Raw genomic sequence first — 20,894 nt, forward strand, 5'->3', positions numbered from 1 at the left:
TTAACGTAAAATGGCCTGTTTTTTGTTGTTATTGTTTCTTTGTTCTCGTGAACCGTGATAATTTCTGTGAAATGTGGAATAACTTCTAATTCCTCGATTATGTAACTGGGAAAATCATTTCACTGTGATTGGCTTGGAGTAGGTAAATTTTCCGTTGCACTACAGTGCAAAGTAACACGCGCTTTCGTGCGAAGCACCATAACTATAGGAACGGAACGACATGCATGTGTACAAATAGAAAACCATGCAACTCTTTTTTCAAGGTCAACATGGCTAGCGACATGAATCGCGGGCGCGTGCGCCCTACGACGACGTCGGCAGCGCTTTTCAACAAGACGGCCAATTACTCCAGCTAAGAAGTCGACAAAGTCATACAACCTTGGTTTACAGCGTACATCTTTGATATTGGACATCCATGTTAAGGACAGTTGACACCCGTCAAAACAAGGTATCTGCTGGCCAGTATCACGTGGCTCATTGAGGTCAGGTGTTTTCTTTAAGTTGACCACTAACCAGGTACTGGTTTTCGACTGGATCACAGGCTCAAGCCAGGTTAATTTATCACAATCAGGAGCTCCGCTTTAGGCTTAGCTAAATCTATATATTATTTCACTATGATGAGTTATCGTATGAAAGCTCGAAAAATTAAGGATTCACAATACTCGTAATATTTGAAAATTATTTAAATTGCACTCGTCTAAAGGCTCGGGCAATTATGAGAGAATTTTCAATTATAACTCGTAGTGTGAATCGCATTCATGGTTTTCCTGGACTAATCTTATCGTTTTGTTCACATGAAAGGAAACCAATGAAAAAACGCAAATTCAGAGGTTCTTTTCTGTGTAGTTTTTTTTTTTTTATTCACCGTTGTGGAGGTGAATAGTAAGTTGCTAATCACCTCCTAGTCAACCAGTCAGAAGACGTGAAAAGCACTATTCACTTGAGTGGTATATGCTAACAACTAATAAAACCCAAATATTTCGTTAAAATAAACAATTTATTGAAGCGCTTTTAAGAACTTGACAGAATAATGTGATAACGGTGATTACACCATGACAATTCATTACCTATAAGCACGGTTTACAAAACTATTAAGGCTAAGTTAGGGTCTCTATTTTTGTGTATATTTAAGTCGTGAAAAAGTGATAGGAGCCATGGTCCATTTGTTCAAATTCCTCAATTCTAAATCAACGTGTTACTTGTCTTTTCCAAAACCGCATTTTTTTCCAAAGACTTAATATTGCACTTGTGACAAGCTCATATCAGATCTCTAACTTACAGCAAAATACAAAACGGCTCTTTACAGAGAATGGAATGTGTACAAAGCTCTCTTTGACGGCCCAGAGGAACTTATTTAAAGCCATGAATTATTTATCTAAGGTCACAGTGAAAATAGACATTAGCTTCCTACCTAATTTAGTTTTTACATATCTTTTTACTTATTTTATTTCATTTTATTGAGAAGTTGTTTTATTTTGTTTTGTTTCTTTTTTATGGCGGCAAATTCTGTGATCAGTAAAACGATTGTAGACGACCTCTTAAAAGTCCGTTTTTACTGATACAAATCACAAAAGAATTTGTTTCACTTATAATCAGCATGAAAAATACCTGAGGGTAAAATATATGTATTAACAATATATCTCAAGGAGGGGGATGAATAGGGGCATGCAAATCCGCCGATCCGTGCCTTTTTTTCACCAATCCGTTGATCTGCCAATATTTTTGTTCAAATCTCATACCAAAGTTCAAAGGTAAACTGGTAAATGTGAATGTCATTGTCAATTTCGCACAAATAGTAAAGAAGGCAACATGCTTGATGACTATAACAGAGTACAATTCCAATAACAGTCTCACACCTGAGTTTAAATGAGCTTCGTTCGAAAAGAGAAATAATTTGGATGAACTCATTAACATAACGACCAAGGCTGAACAAAGATCCAAATTTTGTTTAGGATCCAAGATGCGAACATTAAGACAGGCACAATCTGGAATCTGCGCCAAAATTCACAGCTGATCCATGATCCACTGTGTTTTCAAAATCCGCAAATCCACTCGCTTTAGTGCAAAAATCCACAATCCGTGCGCTTTTTAAGACCAAATCCGTCGATCCGAAAACCTTTTCACCCCCCTCCTCAAGTGTTTGCCGAGATTGAATGCAAACGTAATTATTGGAATGGTTGTCAACGAATTAAAACATTCGTTAGGGTGTAAGAAATTCACTTGCTCCATTTTATCAACGCTATTTGCAAGGAAAAAATTTTTAAAATATTTATGGACCACGTGCTTTTTTAACGACATCTATATTATGCAGACTATGAGTGGATTTCCCTCATGCCATCATACCACGCTATGTAGGTTTTTCTTATTTTTCTGGACCCGGCCCATTCTTTTCTCAAAAGTTTTGTATTCGTTACTTCGCAAGTATTAGAAAAAGAAAAAAATTGTTTCGTGCATAATTCATCGCATATCCTACAAAGCCTGTTTCCTGTGAAACAGTGACCGGCCAATTGTGCAAACGTTCCGTAAATTTACTTCCAAACAATAGAAGGAGCGAGGATAGCTAAATTTGTAAATGCAACTGTTTCCAACGCAAGTTTGAAAACTTGTTATATTCTCTACTTTACAGGCGTAACTAAGCTATCAATGATAGTCCTGCATTTAAAGCTTTCTGCACGCCCTGCGCGCCTATAATATTGGAATAATGTACAAGAATTGGATTTGTTAATCATGGTCCTTCAAACAGAATTCTTGGGCTAAATCTTGACGAGTTACTAAATGATGGCACAAGGCGTCATACAAGACTTGGAAAGTTGCACCTAAGACTTTTATCCGTTTCCATCTCAACAACATTTTGTAAGCTTTCTCAGAGTATTCCTCATTCTCTTTATCAATTGAATCTAGCGCGTCCTCGTCATTGTCTAACAACCGACGCCCAAGTTTCTTCCAGTCCTTAACAATCCTTCGGGACAGTTCTTCTAGATCATTAGATGAGGGTGTGCCTTCTTTGAGAACCGCAGCTAAAAGAAACAAAAAGCATGTTCAAAAGTTTTGTAAAAGGCCATATACATTTTCCATGTAGTGTACTGGAACTAGCTTGCAACTGAGGTTAATGCAGGGAGTCTGTTCCGATGTAAATAAAATTAATATATTTTTAATGATATTTCCCCCTCCCCCTTTCTGAGCCTCCATTGCATGTTAGTTTCAGTCCAATACCGAGACTAAGAATATGGCTTATTTGAGTTCAAATGATTTGTTCTCGGACTTGGAAAATAAGCTGCCTTCACACTTTCACCGAACCGTGTTTACAGTTAGTTTACCACCGCTAACAAGTTTCCCCTAAACATGTTTGTTTGTGACTGAGTTGTCTGTTCACAAACAATGTTCGTCTCCAGACTCGCTTCCGGTGTCCTGCGTGGTTCACTAATTTATGCGGCTTTGAAGCAAGCGGATCAATAATGTTATCAGTTGCGCTTAGAGTAAACTCCCTGTTACATTTCGTCTGAGGTTCAATATCTTTTGGCAACAAGAAATTCAACCATTTGCTTCTCCTTCGCTGTCGACTGGTAGCTTCAATCATTCTCATCATGATTCACGCAATATGCCGCCTGATGCAAACACCTGTCGCAGTGAGACATGGACCCTTTGCATAAATGGCACCTTAAACATCCTTAGCCTGGCACTTACGTATCCAGACAAGGGAATTTTCACATGATTGTGAAGCTGAGGATGCATAAGTATCGTTATTCAAATATCGGCGCCATTTATGCACAGTGTCTATGTTTCATTCGTGATGCGATAAAACCTGTCTCAGCTTTGTGTGAACACAGCAAACGTTGATACTGATAAGTGTATAATTGAGGTCGCTGCTACATATACTGCTTCAATTCTAAAACAACTGAGTTCATTAGTTTAAATTCTTGTTGTGCTATTAGTTATATTACCTAAACGGTGCTCAGGCTTGAGTTTAGGGCATGTTGAATTGGAACATGATGGTGATTCTTCACTTCCCTCTCTAGAAGTACCTAGAATGTTTAGGAAAAAAAATTAGTTGCTACGTAAAGTCAATTTACATGTGATTTTCAATTAATCCCGTATCTTGTGTATCCATAAGTTATGTATAGAAGGACTAGACAAAAAGGTTCTGCTAAACATATGTATGAGCTCGCTGCTACATCTCCAAATCTAAAAGAACAGAACTCTTTTGTTCAAATTCTTGTTCTAATATCACATATTTTACCTGAACGGTGGTCAGGCGTGCGTTTAGCGCGTTTTGTGCCAGAACATGATGGTGATTCTTCTATTCGCTCTTCAGAAGTATCTAGAATGCAAAAAAAAAAAAAGGAAATAATGCTTTAGGAAATGAAAATAGCTGTAACCAGAACTTAAATTACGCAATGCATTAACACTGACTGAGTTTACAAACCAGTTTCTTGTTTCTTTTCTTTAACATCCAGATTTTCAAGCCCTCTGAAAAACACGACGAAAAAAAATTGATGGCAACATTCCATCACTTGTGTGATGATTATTTCCCAAGTTACCATGATAAGTTTTTTAAACTAGTCAAGCAAATACGGCAATGATCCTTTGATATACTTCTTTATGGATCCTACGTTATCAACACTGCATCGTACACTGAAGCCACCTTTGAGCTCTTCATACCACGGCCACCAAATTATGTTGGAGCCGTACAAAGCTTTCAGTCTGTGAAAATAATACCTAACGCGTGATGTCTAAGAAGGTCGTGATTATGTAGCAACCAATCACTTCTGAAATTGGACGTTCAAAAGTATATGTATATTTAACAATTACTCACCGAAGTGGAGGTAAATATCCACCACTTTCACCGACACTGAGGTGAATAATTGTTCTAGTATATACCACACAAGCTGAATAACTAGTGGACCGAACAGTAACTTTATTTGTTTAAGAGTAGCTTTATTTGAAACGGGAAGCCATTTTGTTTTTCTTCGGCTGCTCGGAGGTGAATAGTACTTGGCTAATCACCTCCGAGCTAGCCAATCAGCGTGCGCGAAAAGTACTATTCACTTGTGTGGTATATACTAAATCGGATTATTCCGGGTTGATTTACGCATTCCTGGCTTAGTCGAACCCCTTGGTAATTTACTTCTTTTCGTCTTTTTTGGTTTAAAACCAATCAAAGTCGATCTTTCGATGGACCTCTCCAGAATCATTCTTTTTGTTCAACCCGCATCAGTAAGGAACAAAGAGTGGAGGTACGAGACTAAGCCCTCCAAATTCCCGACAATTGAACCCCTCGGCGGACTTTTGGTCAAACGCTATTCTTGATAGGCTTATTTTTGTACGTGTAAGAAAGACAAATTATATGAAGGTCTATTCTAATCAAAAATTGGTGATGGGGATATCGAAGAGGTGGCCAATTTACAGATTTTACATGGTTTGGATGATGGAAATAGGTTTGGTTGTCCGTAGACAAAAAGAGGGATGGTTGGGTCGGGGAGAGGCCGGGGTGAGAGAAGTATTCTATTAAATGAAAACCACCATGAGAGAACGCGGCTTATTTATAACTCGAATTACGCAAACAAAAATTTAAAGCAGACAAAGTGGCAAAGTGTGCACTAAATTATTTCGATAGCTGGTGTACATTATAAACCTCACTACAGGCACCATTCTTCACAATCTAAATGAAAAAACGATGTTATAATAAGGCTAACCTCTCGTTCTCTCTGCTATCTTGGATCTCAAGGGCGTTGGCCATCCTGGAAACATACAAAAGCAGTCTTTTAAGAAGATTGTTGTATGAAGCTGCCCATTGCTTATGGAATAGCCTTTATATTAGGTCATCAAAAATCACTTACCAATCAGTTATCTTGCACCAAACTTTGTGACCAGAGACCAAAGTGGTGAGGTCCAATTGCAATAATGACAATAATAATTATTTTTCTTCCAAATAAAAGAATATTTAGCCAAACAAAAAAAACATCCAATTTTTTTTGTTTCACCTAGGCCTAGCCTAAACTAACATTAAAGTACCGGCGAAATCTAATTTTAGGCCCTTCCCGCGAAATCAACTCTTATAATCAAGTTTCTACCCAGTTCATGGCTCACCGTTTGCTCTTCCTGTTGCCTTTATCTTGTACTAACTGAACCTGGATAAGTTTAAATCCGAATCCGTGTTTAAAGTAACGCTGATTAATGGCGACGAGACGCGTTCGAGGGCAGGCTGCTAAATATTGTACTTCTCTTTCCAAGTTGATAATACTCAGCAGGTCACCAGACTTGACGTTGAACAGTCGAAGAGAATAACCCCCTAGGCGACTTCTGGAGCTGACAACACACTCCTTGTCACTGACAAATTTGCAATCAGAGACCCGATCATTTCTACATAAAATGTGTACCGTTTTTCCTGAAACCGTATCAAGAACCAACATCTCATTCCTTGACCAAGTTACAACAAACTGCTCTGCAGGAGAAAAGAGGCCTGGTGGAATCCAATAACTTAACGTGGGTAAAGACAGCTGGTCGTATAGATACGTCATCCAGACTTTACTTGGGCCATCATACAACTCTAATGATCCTCTTCTAAAGGTTAACACCTGACATTTGCTATTACAGGCCACACAAACATTGCAATCAGTTTCGATTTTCGACATGATTTCACCCGTAGAGGTATCCAGGACGATCACCGCTTCTGTCCATCCATCTTCATATACACATGCCACTCGTTCCGCAGATATCGTAATAATCTGTGTGATTCTGGAGAGCTGGGTCCAACGTCGGAAGCACTGAGACAATTTAAAATTCCACAATTCAAGAGTACCATCTCTTGGTGATAACACAATACCCTCTTGTACAACAGCGAGATAACTGAGACAGCGTTCCAGAAAACGGGTGGACTTAGCCAGTTGCATGTTTTTCTTTGCAATGAACTTCCCATTTGTAACGTCCCAAGCGCTGACTGTTTGCATTCTGATTTCATCATCACTGACAATATAAATGGTCTCGCCCCTCAAAGAAAATTCACTTTGTTTGATGCTGCTAAGTGGACCTTCGAATTCCTTCTCAGTTCCACGTGTTTCGTTAATATTCAACATATCAACACAAACACCACGGGGACAGCTCCTCAAAACAGTTTGCTGATTAAGAACAAAATCAAATTTCCAATCAAAAACGGCCAGAGACGAGTTGTCAAATGAAGATGACAGGGGATCTCCTAACATAAATCCACCTTCACTGCTTGATTCCAAATCCCATGGTATATAGGATTCTACACTATCCAGCCGAAAGGTGGGATCCATGATGTTGAATTTCAAACGAAAAAGAGACTCTTTCAGATCACTCAGTGATAAATGGCAACAAAAAAGAGTTCCACAGTCAGGTGAAAACTTTATCATGCCACAAACCTTTGGGGTAGCCGTTTGTCCTAGTATTCTAAAACCATCAATCACATCAATAAGAGAAATGGAACCCGTACAATGGGAGATTGCTAGTAGTCTTCCATCGCGAGACCACGCAAAAGACAAAACATCTTCAACTGTGGTGATTCGGCGAATCTCTGAACCATCCTTCAGGCTCCAGATTAGTATGCATCTTGCATCATCAGGGCAATCAGTCAACATCATTGCCTTGTGTCCTAAAATTGAGCATACGGTGAAATTGCAGTTGCTTTCGAGAAAGAGGGGTTTCAGATCTCCGTTGAAATCATACGCATGGCTAAGGACTCCTGGTAAGACAAAATCTGCAGTAGGATGAAACACAACTGAGCGGTAAATTGAAAAGACAGGTGAAGATGGCGACCTCCTAAATGCTCCTGTGGAGTACGATTTCCTTATCATAGCGGGGCGTTCCCATACCAACTTGCCAGTATTGAGAGACCACAAGTGAATCGTTCCGTCATCACATTCACACACCATGTAATCTAACCGTGGTGAGACATCAAAACAAGCCACTTGAGATGAACATTGAAAACGGGCTAGAACAGCTCCCTGTTGTGTATCCTTGTTCACAAATTCCATGTAAGGTATTTCAGGGTATTTCTTCTGTAACATGTTTGATGCCATAGGAGATAGGACTGATCCTCCCTCACTCAGCAAGGTTTGGAAAAATACGTAAGGATAATCTGTAAAAGTATTGAAGTACTTCCTTAAAAGTACCGTTAAGAGGTTCAGAGAATCTTTACTGTCTGCACAGAGGGCGCGAGAAAGTTCCTGACTTTGAAGCCATAAAATTTCTTCAGCTGCCATTGAACTGTTAGCACACACCTTTGCGTACAAAACATCTAAGTCTGTCACGTATGTTTCGACACATTTCTCCAGACTCCGCGGTCTCATATTGTCATCTAACTGCAACATGTGTCGTACACCATGATGTAGCGCATACTTCTCTGTGGAGCTAAACTGTACGTCATGTACACCTTTCTGCTTCATATGATCAAGTTCATCGGCACAGAGGCTTGCAAGTATACGGTGGCCTTCCTTCTCGTCCATGGTGAAGTCATGCTCCCCATAACAAGATGCGTCTGTCAACCAGTCTTTAACCGACTTGTGAATGACGTGAAGACAGCCATCACGAATTGGAAGAAGTGACGACACACTGCTGACAGCTTTAAGTACTTTCCGCCTTGCAAGTGGTGAGCTGACGTTGGATCCCAATAGTTTAAAAACAAAGTCAATTGGCATGGGCTCTCTGGAGGCTATAACAGCAGAAAGGAGGTTCAGAAAATTGTCTTCGTTGACGCCTAGTTCCTTCTTAAGTTCGTTCTCTAGTCGTCTGAAATAAGAATGGTAGGCTGAAGAAATTGCTAATGGCAAGTTACCATCAATATCTTCCTGGTCCAGAACTGATTTATTCTCTTCAATATATAAAACAAGAAAATAGGCGTACAGCATGAGCCCTTCAGATTTATCGACAAGCTTTTCCACAATGGCGTCTTTCTTTTGTGGTTCGATTAGATGTTGTGTCCTGTTTTCAATGAAATGCTTTATGTCTTCCATATTCTTATCATTATTTGATTCCAGTTGAAATGGCTTCAAATGTTTTAATGCATCTGAAATGTTCCTCTCTGGTCGGGTCGTACAAAGGAATCGAATCCAACATGGAAGCTTGGAAAGGTGGTTTGCAATAACATCAAGTAGTTCATTGCGTTCTTGGTAATCACTTTCGTCCAAGCCATCTATCACCATGAGCATGTTTCTTCCAGGGTCAGCTACAGTGCTTAGAGGCTCTTTAAAGAGGAGCGCAAACAGTTCTTCCACTCCCATGTTGTTGAGATCTTTACCCAGATTTCTTGACAGCTGTTTCACAAGAACTTGTTTGTATTCTGGCAAGGCATGGCACAAGTGACAGGCCAAGGACTGAAGCATCAGCTGAGGATTTCGGTAGCGAGCATTGTTATGCTGACAAAAGTGGCTTCCTGACAGTCTGCCAGCTTCTTGCATTCTTTTGCAGATAACAGCAGAGATGACCGACTTCCCCATGCCTGCATTTGAACTGATCACCATTACGCGGTTTTCAGAATTCCTGTTGTCTAACCAGTATTCAACTTCGTTAAACACCCACTCACGAGTGCCTTCTTGATATCGTTCTGCAAGAAACTCAATATCTCCTTTGAACTCCGACTTGGCAAGATTCTGTAGGACTTGATATTCTGCTCCTGCATCTCTTCCCTCTTTCAAGCTGTCAACAGTTTGCTTGACCGCTTGCAAAGTTTCGAAATGTTCTTCTTGGATCTTCACTACATCCTCGACAATTTGTTGTGTTTTGCTCTGGGTCTGATGTAATTCCTGAAGTGTGTTACGGTCTTCTAGTTGGGTCTGGCGTACTTTTTCAGCAGTTTCTTGTTGCCTCAGATGTACCTCTTGTTGGGTTTTCAAAACTTCCTTAACCACCTGGTTTGTGTCTTGGTTGATCTGCCGTACAGCTTCAACTGTCTGCTGTGTTTCCTGAAGAGTGCTATGATCCTCGTGTTGTATTTGATTTGCTTCTTGCTGGGTTTTCAAAACTTCCTTTACAACCTCATGAGTATTCTTGTGGATCTGCCGAACACCTTCAACAGCCACCTGTGTATCTTGAAGAGTTTTGTGGTCTTCCTCTTGCATCCGGCGTGCATCTTGTTGCCTCTTAGGTAGTTCTCCCAGCTGTGCCTTAATCTCCTCGTCATTTTTAACCCACTCGATCACAGCGCTGATGTAATCTTCCCCGCAAGGCGCTGACTGTAATCTGACCACCTCAGTCAGATTCAACCCAAGAGCAACAAGAACAGCACTTATTTCCTTCCATTTGACGTTAAACACAGCTGTTTGAACGCCCGTGGAAGTCACGTGACCATACAGCTCATTACGATACAGCTTAATACGAGTAAGATTAGCCTCAAGAGAGGTGTCACTTGAAGGTGGTGGTTTGGGCCATCCTGAGAGGGGAGGGGATAGTCCAGAAATGTTGGTCAGGAGAAGGAACAGAAGAGTAATATCAAATGTTTTGGAGTGTGGTGTGGCTCCACCAGGTGGGAACAGTAGATCCCACTGAGGTTTGTGTAAAACCCCTCTCGTTTTAAGAGTGTTCAGAGTGTGATAGTTTGCATTAAGATCAGCAGCCAGGTTTGCAGGAGGATGATATCTATCAAAGACATTCCGTAGAACCGTTGTTCCACCATCAATAAGAAGTCTGCTCAGCTTGGCTCCATTTGTCTTCGCTACAGAGCTGGCCAGAGGTGAAGGCGCAGCAGCAGCCATGTTTATCCAGATACACTGTAGTGAGGCTTACATGAAGTTCCTTGACTGTACCTGTGTGTAGGAGACACGTAAGAAAATAACTTCATTTTCTTTTATTACTAAGCAAGCCTGTCACTGGTACATGTAATCAATTAGTCAATTTGTAGATGTGAAAATAAAGTTATTGTATATTAAGTAATGTGCTTCATGCTTAATTTTCATTGTCTCACACAAGTAGTGGAATTTCCATTAAAAGAAGTTTGTAAATATTAATCGGTAAATTTCATGTGTGCTTGTTAGCGTCTGAGAGCTGTCACATCAGACAAGAGATTTTGACCTGGACAAAATAAAATTTTATTTTTTCGTGCAAAGGTTTATCAATTATTTCTATCTTAAAATCTCTTTCTAGTCTGTCAAGTGAAGGACGTTCATAATGCCATTTCCTATACAACTTGTTAGCAGGCAACACACTGCAAGGAATTAAGTCTTGACTCTTAATCACGCTAGCTGGCTCATGCTTTTTTAATTATGTCCAGGTATAGCACAATTCCATAATTCCAGACACATTACCGCTCTCCCTGGGTACTTTTCTCAAAGATGCCGTACATATTACATATATGTTAAAGTATAAAGTTCATTAAAAAAAATTGATCACTCTGCATTCACTCCAAGCTATTAGCCCAAAATAAGAAAAGGTTTGAGTTTTGTCATACTATTTTCATGTGTGACAAGCGGAATGCTGAATTCAAGCACTTATGGCTTATCAGTAACCTAATATCGGGTTTGAACTCAGTTAACTTTATTTGGATTGAAATTACTAGACTGTGACACATTTCCAAAAACACTAGTTTACATAATTTAGCATTGCTCTTCTGTTCAATCAAGTGAGCTTGGAAACGAAACATCCCCAATGACATTCGGTAAAGAGGTAAAATGCTTTTTTATATCCTAGACGAAAAAAGTAAAGAAACATCTATTCCACATTGTTGATATCATGTACAGTTAAGGGCGAAGCAATAAGTTAAGAGGCACATACCAGTTATCACTTTATGACTTGAAGGTTTCTGGCAGGTAGTGCTTTTTTCAGTGTGTGACACAATCCTGAAGAAAAATGAACTAGCTTAACACAGATACATGTATGCTAAACAGGACAGGATCAAATAAGAAGAAAATACCTTCGTTAAGCTAGTTTCAAGTGTCTCGGTGTGGCCAGCTAATAATGAGGTGTTAAAGTGGTACTATGACGAAAATCTCATCTTTCTCTCGGCCTATCGCAACCATTTTAAAACATAAACAAGTAGCCTGTGCGAGAAGAAGAATGCTTTTTACGATATTCAAATATCTCTTTTTGTTCCAGAGATATTCAAATATCTCTTTTTGTTCTAGAGATATTCAAGTTTTTAAAATATGCAAATTAGCCCGGTGATTACGTCATACACTCAACCAAATTTTGATCAAATATCATGAAAAAAGATATCTCAGCCAATTTGTATCAGAAATGTTTGATTCTTTACAGTATGATTCTACTAAATGTGCTCCACAATATGAGCTTAACAGTTTGGTTACCATGGCAACATACTGGGTTCCAGACCTCCTCAATATAAAAGGCATTTCTAGCCACCTTTGGCATTCCATTTTGATATTTGCAAATGGTGCCTCATATGCTTGATCCAGCAAGCATATAAATATGTTAGCTCAAGTTTGTGGGCTCGTTTAATGTTTTGCGACCTGAAAATCACTAACGTATTGAAATCAAGAGGGTGGGGACTGGAAAAGAGTGAGTTGCCATGGGAACAGAATCTTTTACAGCGGTAGGTGTGTTTCCTGCAGAACTATTAGCCTACCACGTTTCAATGGTCTACACTGCAAATTGACCAAGATAGCTCTATTTATCAGTCCGGAATATCCCGATAAATTAGGACATCTGTGATGTCACGAAACTCACGTTTCAACCAATGAGAATGCGTGTTTTGATTGGAGTGTTGTGTTTCACAACAAACCAAGAGATTCAAGATGGCGGACAAAGAGAGTCGCGAATACTTTCCAATGCCATGAATGCGGGCCTTCAGGAGGTATATATTTATCTCGAATTGAGTTAAATACTGTCCAAATTATAAAATAAAAGGAAAGTTTGTGTTCTCGTTCCATGTCACAGACAATTCTGCCCAGATAACGATTATCCTCGGACCGAAGGAAGCACCACAGACCGCAATGCGGGCCACGTTTGACGAGCTGCTGTTATCATTCTTTGGAAAGAGACCGTACAATCGGTAAGCATCTTTACTCAACATTTTTCTAATCACAGAAATGATCGATATGAGAATTGAGGCTTTCCTCTTATCTAGGGATTATCGGGCCGAAATCGACAGCACGCGCGTGTTTTTATATGTCCGTCAGCAAAGATAAATTGTAGATGTCCAAAATGTTATACGTTTTGCCTAAATCGAGGAAATGAAATCATCATTAAAACAGACTTTTCAATAACGTATACGAGTGAGAAATTCTTGTTCTTTATACAAAATAAGCTAAGCTAGAAAAAATGTATCCAAAATTTTAGAGTTGTCAGATGCAGGGATAGTCAAAAATTCTGTTAATATATTCTTTGTAAATCTGAAATTTCTCCATTTTGGTATTTATTTCAAATATTTCTTGTATCTACTTGTTACTGTGCTAAAAGATATCATGTCTGATTTCCACATATATTTATTTTATTTATTTTGAATGTAGTTACCACATTAGTCTCACTAAATAAGAGATTGCCCTCAAGTGGTCCGGTAACTCTTATGTTTTCTATTTTTTATTACATATTCTTAACCAAACTGATATGTTTCCTGTGTCCTGGTCACAACCAATTAATGTTTTGCATTAGTTTCACAATTAGTAATGTTCAACACTCGACACTACATTCTAAACTCTCGTAACTTTTCAGTCTTTGCGTTGATAAGAATTATTTTGCAAAAACATTACTTTCTGGTACATTCAAGCTTCGTGGGGAGGTGAAAAGAATAATCATGTACTAGGAACAGCTGCAGTGTGCATGGTTTTTAAAAAATGCCAAAAAAAAAAAAAAAGAGTACAATGCCCCCTACAAACCTTAACTTACATGTTTGAATGGCCCTCAACGTCTGGTAAATGAGCACAAACAATCTCTCTACCCTTTGTGCCATTCCTTGGGATCATGGATAGTAGAAGGTCTCTTTACTATCCATGTTGGGATACTGATAGCATCCATTTACAGGGAAGCACTGCACTACCCCTGGCCTGTCTGTTTCGCTGCCACTTCTGTGCTGTAGGTGGTTTTCAACAGGCTGCTGGCTCTCCAGCGATAAAACTGGGGTGCACATTCGGTGAATCGACCAAAACAGAGACCTCCCAAATTTGTTTAATTTCGTCCGCGTACTTAGCGACGTCTTATTTCCTCTCTTTTCCGTTTGTTTTTTCCCCCAAAATTCGGCAAAGTGCCTCGAGCAGTCGAGTATGCTGTTCCATGTACTTAAGAGAGAGAAATTGAAAACAACTGTCATAAAAATGAAGGACCGATGCATTACTCAAGCCTTATAACAACAGCGGTTCAGGTACACTTGTAACGCCTCAAATTCAAAGAGTGTTTACAAAATGTCGACGTTGTTTACAACCGTGTAATTTGGCATGATGAAACTTTAACAACACTAGAACCAGTAAAAAATACACACAGCTCAATGAAAAATACGTGAATACTAGAAAATAACGCGTGCACTTTACTAACCTTAATATTTGGCCACAAAATCGCGTCTACATCGTCGCTTGACACCAAAAAAACTCAATGATTAGAAGACGGTCAACGTTCTCCCACTACCAAAATGGCCGCTTATTCTCTTCTCAACGTTTGGTCGCAAATAATTCTGGATAATGCTGGCCAGACTCTATGCGAGACTGGAAACAACATATTTTCTTGGTCCGCATAAAAAGTCCGCCATTTTCCCTGCTAACAATAGCTTCATGACGTCATGACTGTCCTAATTTATCGGGATACTCCGGACTGTTTATATACTTGATATAAAATTGGGTTGAGTGTATGACGTCATCAGTCATCTCATTTGCACATTTTACACATTTTTCAAAATTAAATATCTCCAGAACTAATGCAGATATTTGCAAACGGTAAACAGCGTTTTCATTCTTTCATGGAATTCTATGTGATACACCTAAAAAATGAGGGGGGAAAAATTTGATCATAGTACCACTTTAAGTATTCTTAAAATAATTAAAATATTTACAGGGGTAAGCCCCAAATTGTTTTCATCCTGTCATTGCCAAGCCTGGGGCAGAAATAAATGCAAAACGCTGAACATCACAATGTCATGTCTGAGGTGAGAACCTTGGTTTTCTTGTCCGATATCGCTGCCCCATCGTATCTAACATTGTATCATGCGTTGCAACAAAGTCGAGATAAATAAACTACTGGTTAATCAGCAAACTAAGTCATTGATAATAGTGGTAAGTAAACAAGATTGTAATAAACAGCTCGTTCAATATTTCAAAGTTCATTGAACCGTTGATGGCTTCTAATGTCTATTATAAATTCTACCTTTCTATTACTTCATGTAACATTGTATTTGAGAGAATCACAAGATCAAGAAACAGCCAGAAAAACTGGCACACCTTCCTTCACATGGGTATGGCCCTTCAATGTAGGACGGAGCGTAGTAATTTTGTTCCTGGGCACTGGCTTATTGCCAACAAGTTAAGTTTAAATGTAGCCCAACTGACGTTTCCCCTCTGAATAAAACTGGGTGATGATCCGATAAAGAGAGTTAACACAGCCAAATCTTTAGGCGTTCATATTGACGAGCATCTATCGTGGTCGAATCACATTGACCATATTGCTCAGAAGTTATCTTCAGGCATTGCTGGATTAAAACCAACTGGTTAGACCTTTTGTCCCGAAAGAGGTCTTAATTAAAATTTTTAAATCGTTTGTTCTTCCCTACCTCGATTACTGTTATGTTGTCTGATCGGGTCTAAACGAGGGCCTGTCAGACAGACTTGATAAAATCTACAATCGGGCAGGTCGGATAATCACTCAAAGTGACTGGGAAATTAGATCTGCGGATATTTTGAGAATGCTTCAGTGGGATACTCTTGGAGTTCGACGTCAACATCATAATGCAATCACAATACATAAAATTATGCATACCAAAGCTGCTGAGTACCTTACTGAGGTCTTTAGCCTGATTCGAGACAGCACTGCTTACCATCTCAAAGACTGTAGCTACAATTTAGCACAGCAGAAACCCAAAACTGAAAGCTTGAAAAAGAGTTTTTCTTATCCTGGTGCTAATTAAATAAAAAGGAGTTCTCTTCCAAATGCGATGAAAGCAGAACAGTCTCACCCAAAACTGAAAACTTGAAAAAGAGTTTTTCATATCGTGGTGCTAGACTACGGAGTTCTCTTCTTAATGCGATGAAAGCAGAACAGTCTCTTAAGTCATTTCGCAAATCTCTTGGCACAGTCAGTCTCCATAATAGCAATTAACAATAGTAATTCTCTTCTATCATGAAATTTTGCAATTGTATTGTTTTTAGTAATTTCTTAGCACGGCTTTCTTGGAAACCAATTCTTTGTAATCGAAGCGATACCGTGTTAAAATAAATTGCCTGTCTGCCTGTCTGTCTTATTTGTAACACATATAAGGAAAAATTCACAGAAATAAAAAAAGTGGATTAAATGATTGCTATTCTGTTCGCTCAATTGAGCTTGGAATCGCACCATCCACAATAACATACGGTAAAAAAATGAAAAAAAAATTATTTCAAATGACCCTCTGGAAACAGGTTAAGAGATATCTAAACCAGATTTTTGATATCACGTAAAGTTTAGTGCCGCCTTGTATTCTAAGCAATGTACATATCATGCAGCAGTGCCACTTTAAGGCTTGTACGTTTTCAACTCGTAGCTCTTTGATGACTGTCTGGCGGAATCCTGAGGGAAAATATACGCGTTTAAAAGATAAATGGAATACTTGTCAGGATCATATAGGAAGAAGATCACCTTCATGAAGCCAGTTTCAACTGTCTTGGTGTGGCCAGCTGTTCAGACCTTAAATATTTGACGAGAATTAGAATATTTGTAAGGGATAACCCCCTCATTCTTATCAAATTGTTTTGACGCATAATTTAGCTCCAACTACAGTTCTTCATTAATTAAGTTCTCTTCTGAGCTGTCATTTCCAAGCCTGGGGCAGGAATAAATTCAAAGTGCTCAACATCCGAATGTCTGAGGAGGGAATCCTGGTTTTCTTATTCCTTAGTTGGATCATATCTTTATCTAGAGTGTGGAAATAAATTATTATGTCAGCCCTTGGTAAGGAACAGAAAATTCAAAATTCAAATGAAGAATGATTCGGCTAAATATCACATACAGCAATGAACTACAATATTTTGCATCGTGACTTAATAATTAGTTTTACTTTCGAAATTGGATAAAATCAGGGGAGGGTATTGTCTAAACCTTTCGGTTTTTAACAACATCTTGATAAACTTAGACGCGCTACAGAGAAAAAAGGAAAACTGCAAAAGAGGAAAAGAGCACAACTGAGCAGAAGCGAAAAAGAATTGACACTCGTAACTGTATTTAGTCACTGATAGTACACGAACACTGTATCATAATTTATTCTACAGTCACTTGACATTCCACTCGACATAGATAAACAACTGAACTCAAGCAATAATGGCTTCTTACTGAGTTAAGATCTCAAAAAACTTGGATTGAAACGCCTCGACTGTAACACAAGCAACCGGCATTGCTCTTCTGTTCACTCAAGCCTCCGTTCGAGGAGGGTTGTCCAATACACATCTAGTTGTCTACCGGAAGTCTATTCGTGAAAATTGTGTGAAAGTCTTTACATTTGATGACTAGACACCCGCTTACTCCACGGAATTCTTTTTTTTTTTTTTTCATCGACATAAATATAACAGAAACCAAAGAGAATTGAAAGTCGCAATTGAGCTTTGCCACTTAGCCTGCGAGCAGGCTAATGTTGCCAGCGTGAAATCGAGCGGCAAAGCCGCGAGACGAGATGAGCCAAGTGAGCCTGCTCTCATCTCTCCAAAGTTGTCATTTCCACCCCGGAAACCGAGGAAAAAATAAGCCAACTAACTTTCCCTGGAAGTATGGACTTTGGAAGCTCAGATTTCTCGGCAAAATTGTAGGTCTTTTTCATAACAACATGCAGGCGCGATATCCGTTCTTGATAAAGTTTTGCCAAACAAAAACCGTCGAAGTTTATGTCTAGCAAGGACACACACTTGACTTCAAGCGATCTTGCGTTGGTGGTCTGCTCTTTGATGATGCTGGTAAACGGGCTAACGCCGTCGTGTTGTTTCGTGGCCGCTTGCAATCACATACGTTTGAAACACGTCTCATATGTAGTCGGCAACACGACAAGGACGCCTTGATTCATTAACATACTTTCAACTGCTATTTCCTGCTACCTATTTTGTTTAAAATTTACCCAGAAATAGACTGGAACTTTGTTAAAACATCAGTAATACGCGCACTTAACTCTTCCACTCCAAATGTGGGCAACTTATTTTTCATTTGTAAGAACGTTCGGTAAAATACCGACTCCATGGGGATCTCTTCGATCCTCGTCGAACATAATAGACTGACCGTTTTCTCGCCTTTCCTGCTCAGTTTTCGATCAAGGGTATTTCCCTTCGCTCAGGCAAAGTAGAAATGAAAAAATTAAAGTGATAAACGCAAGCTCACTTTCTTGGCGCCTCTTCACCAGACTCCTTATCGCCCAATTGCTTTGCTCTTCGCCGCTCGAGCGTGTAACTGACAGATACTGTACACCATATGATACAGATACTTAAAATTCACTTCCACTTGTTAACAGCTGAAAAACTGCTGAAATTCCAGCACTGATGGCTTTTTAAATAAGCTAAGATTGGGTTAGAACGCAAATAATACTGTAATGAAATTACTCGATTGTAACCTGTTTCCAATATCACTGGATTACATCATTGCTGTTCTGTTCGCTACATCCACAATAACATTCAGTAAAAGAAATAAGTCACTTTCTGGAAACACGTTAAAAGATACTTCAACCACTTTCTTGATATCAGCCAGCTTATACGATAAGCAATGTACTTACCAGCCGTTTCACTTAAAGGCTTTCAACTTGTAGCGCTTTGATGACTGTTTGACGGAATCCTGAGGGAAAATATACGCGTTTAAAAGAAATATGGAATACAGGTCAGGACCAAATGATCATGAAGCAAGTTTCAACTGTCTTGGTGCGGCCAGCTATTCAGGCGTTAAGTATTTTTACGAGAATTAGAATATTTATATGGGTAACCCCCTTATTCTTATCAATTGTTTTGACGCATGATTTAGCTCCAATTATAGTTCCTCATTAATTAAGTTCTCTTCTGAGCTGTCATTGTCAAGCCTGGGGCAGGAATAAATACAAAGCGTTGAACATCAGAATGTCATGTCTGAGGAGGGAATCATGGTTTTCTTATTCCTTAGTTGGATCATATCTTTATCTAGAGTGTGGAAATACGTCAGCCCTTGGTAGGGAACGGAAAATTCAAAATTCAAACGAAGAATAGTCCAGCTAAATATTACATATAGCAATGATCTACAATATTTTGCATCGTTACTTAATCATTAGTTTTACTTTCGAAACTGAATAAAATAAGAGGAGGACATTGTCTACACCTTTCGGTTTAATCCTCACAACATCTTGATAAACGTAGACGCGCTACCGAGAAGAAAAGGAAAACTGCAAAAGAGGAAAAGAACACAACTGAGCAGAAGCGACACAGAATTGACAGACGTAACTGAATTTAGCCACTCATAGTACACGAACACTGTATCATAATTTATGCTATAGTCACTTTTAAACGTTCCACTCGACTTATCTAAACAGCTGAATTCAAAAAATAATGGCTTCCTACTGAGCTAAGATCTCAAAAAACTTGGATTCAAACTACTCGACTGTAGCACAAGAAACCAGCATTGTTCTTCTGTTCACTCAAGCTTCCGTTTGAGAAGGGTTGTCCAATACACATCTGGTCGTCTACCAGAAGCCTATTCGTGAAATTGTTTGAAAGTCTTTACATTTGATGACTAGACATCCGCTTACTCCATCGACCTGAACTAGTGTCCGTGCAACTCCACTGGTTTGTATTGGACATACATGAAACTTTCAGTGAGCTTGGGAGTCCAAACACCCACAATGACGTTGGGTAAAGAAAAAAGTTGTTCAAATCACCTAGAGGGATGAACTTAACAGGCATCTAAACCACCTTGTTGATATCATGTACAGTTCAGTTTGAAGCCGTATGCTAAGCAATATGCTAAGAGGTACATACCAACAATCGCTTTATGGCTTGAAGGTTCCGACAGGTAGCACTTTCGTTAGCGCGTGAGACAATCCTGAAGAAAAATAAACTAGTTTAACAGAGATATGGAATACGGGACAGGATCAAATAAGAAGAAATTACCTCCATGAAACTAGTTTCAAGCGTGTCGGTGTGGTCACCTACTGAGGGTGTTAAGAATTCTTATAAGAATTAGAATATTTATAAGGGTAACCCCCTCATTTTGACACAGTCATTGTCAAGCCTGGGGCAGGAATAAATGCAAAACGTTGAACATCAGAGTGTCATGTCTGTGGAAGGAATCACGCTCGTTTTCTTTTGCGATGTCACTGCCCCATTGTATCTGACTTGATTCATGTGTTGGGACCGAATTGAGATAAATAAACTACTGTTGAATCAGCAAACTAAGTCATTGATAATAGTGGTAACAAGATTGTAATAGCTAGAAAGCTGGTTCAATGTTTCAAAGTTCATTGAATCCTTAATGGCTTGCAATGTCAACATATAAATTCTACTTTTCTTTTACTACATGTAACACTTTATTTGGGAGAATTGCAAGATCAGTCGAGAAACAGTCGGAAAAACGTAAAACTGGCACACATTCCAATGGGGAAAGCAATGTTCTAATTAAATCATATATATTTCGCTCTGAATTGATTTTTACATCGTGACTTAATATTTAGATTTACTTTTTAAACTGGATAACGCCATGGGAAAGTACATGTACTGAGTGTTTAGACCTTTTGGTTTTAAACAGCATTTTAACAAACGTAGATGCACTTCACCGGAACGAACTCTAAATAAATAGAAATAAGAGGAAAATAAATGGTAAAA

At 39.0% G+C, this 20,894-nt stretch overlaps 1 protein-coding gene across 2 annotated transcripts in view; it reads right to left on the reverse strand.

Moving 5' to 3' along the window:
• Positions 1-978: 978 nt before the first annotated feature.
• The window catches only part of LOC110043805 (uncharacterized), a 46,424-nt gene continuing 26,508 nt past the window's right edge, over positions 979-20,894 (reverse strand). The window contains exons 2-11 of one of the 2 annotated variants that reach the window (XM_089298906.1): positions 20,052-20,115; positions 19,396-19,459; positions 18,827-18,885; positions 11,725-11,789; positions 6,088-10,760; positions 5,694-5,738; positions 4,424-4,467; positions 4,238-4,318; positions 3,942-4,022; positions 979-3,017 (exon numbers count right to left, since the gene is read on the reverse strand). In XM_089298906.1, the coding sequence (XP_089155032.1) occupies positions 2,722-3,017; positions 3,942-4,022; positions 4,238-4,318; positions 4,424-4,467; positions 5,694-5,738; positions 6,088-10,709 (5,169 nt within the window). In that variant the 5' untranslated portion in view covers positions 10,710-10,760; positions 11,725-11,789; positions 18,827-18,885; positions 19,396-19,459; positions 20,052-20,115 and the 3' untranslated portion in view covers positions 979-2,721. Of the gene's footprint in view, positions 3,018-3,941; positions 4,023-4,237; positions 4,319-4,423; positions 4,468-5,693; positions 5,739-6,083; positions 10,761-11,724; positions 11,790-18,826; positions 18,886-19,395; positions 19,460-20,051; positions 20,116-20,894 lie in introns of those variants that run through there. The other variant, XM_089298907.1, reaches the window with a different exon arrangement.

Source organism: Orbicella faveolata, unplaced genomic scaffold, assembly GCF_042242905.1.
Source record: "Orbicella faveolata isolate gen_17 unplaced genomic scaffold, um_ofav_v1 contig_34, whole genome shotgun sequence".
In the NCBI taxonomy this organism is placed as follows: Eukaryota; Metazoa; Cnidaria; class Anthozoa; order Scleractinia; family Merulinidae; genus Orbicella; species Orbicella faveolata.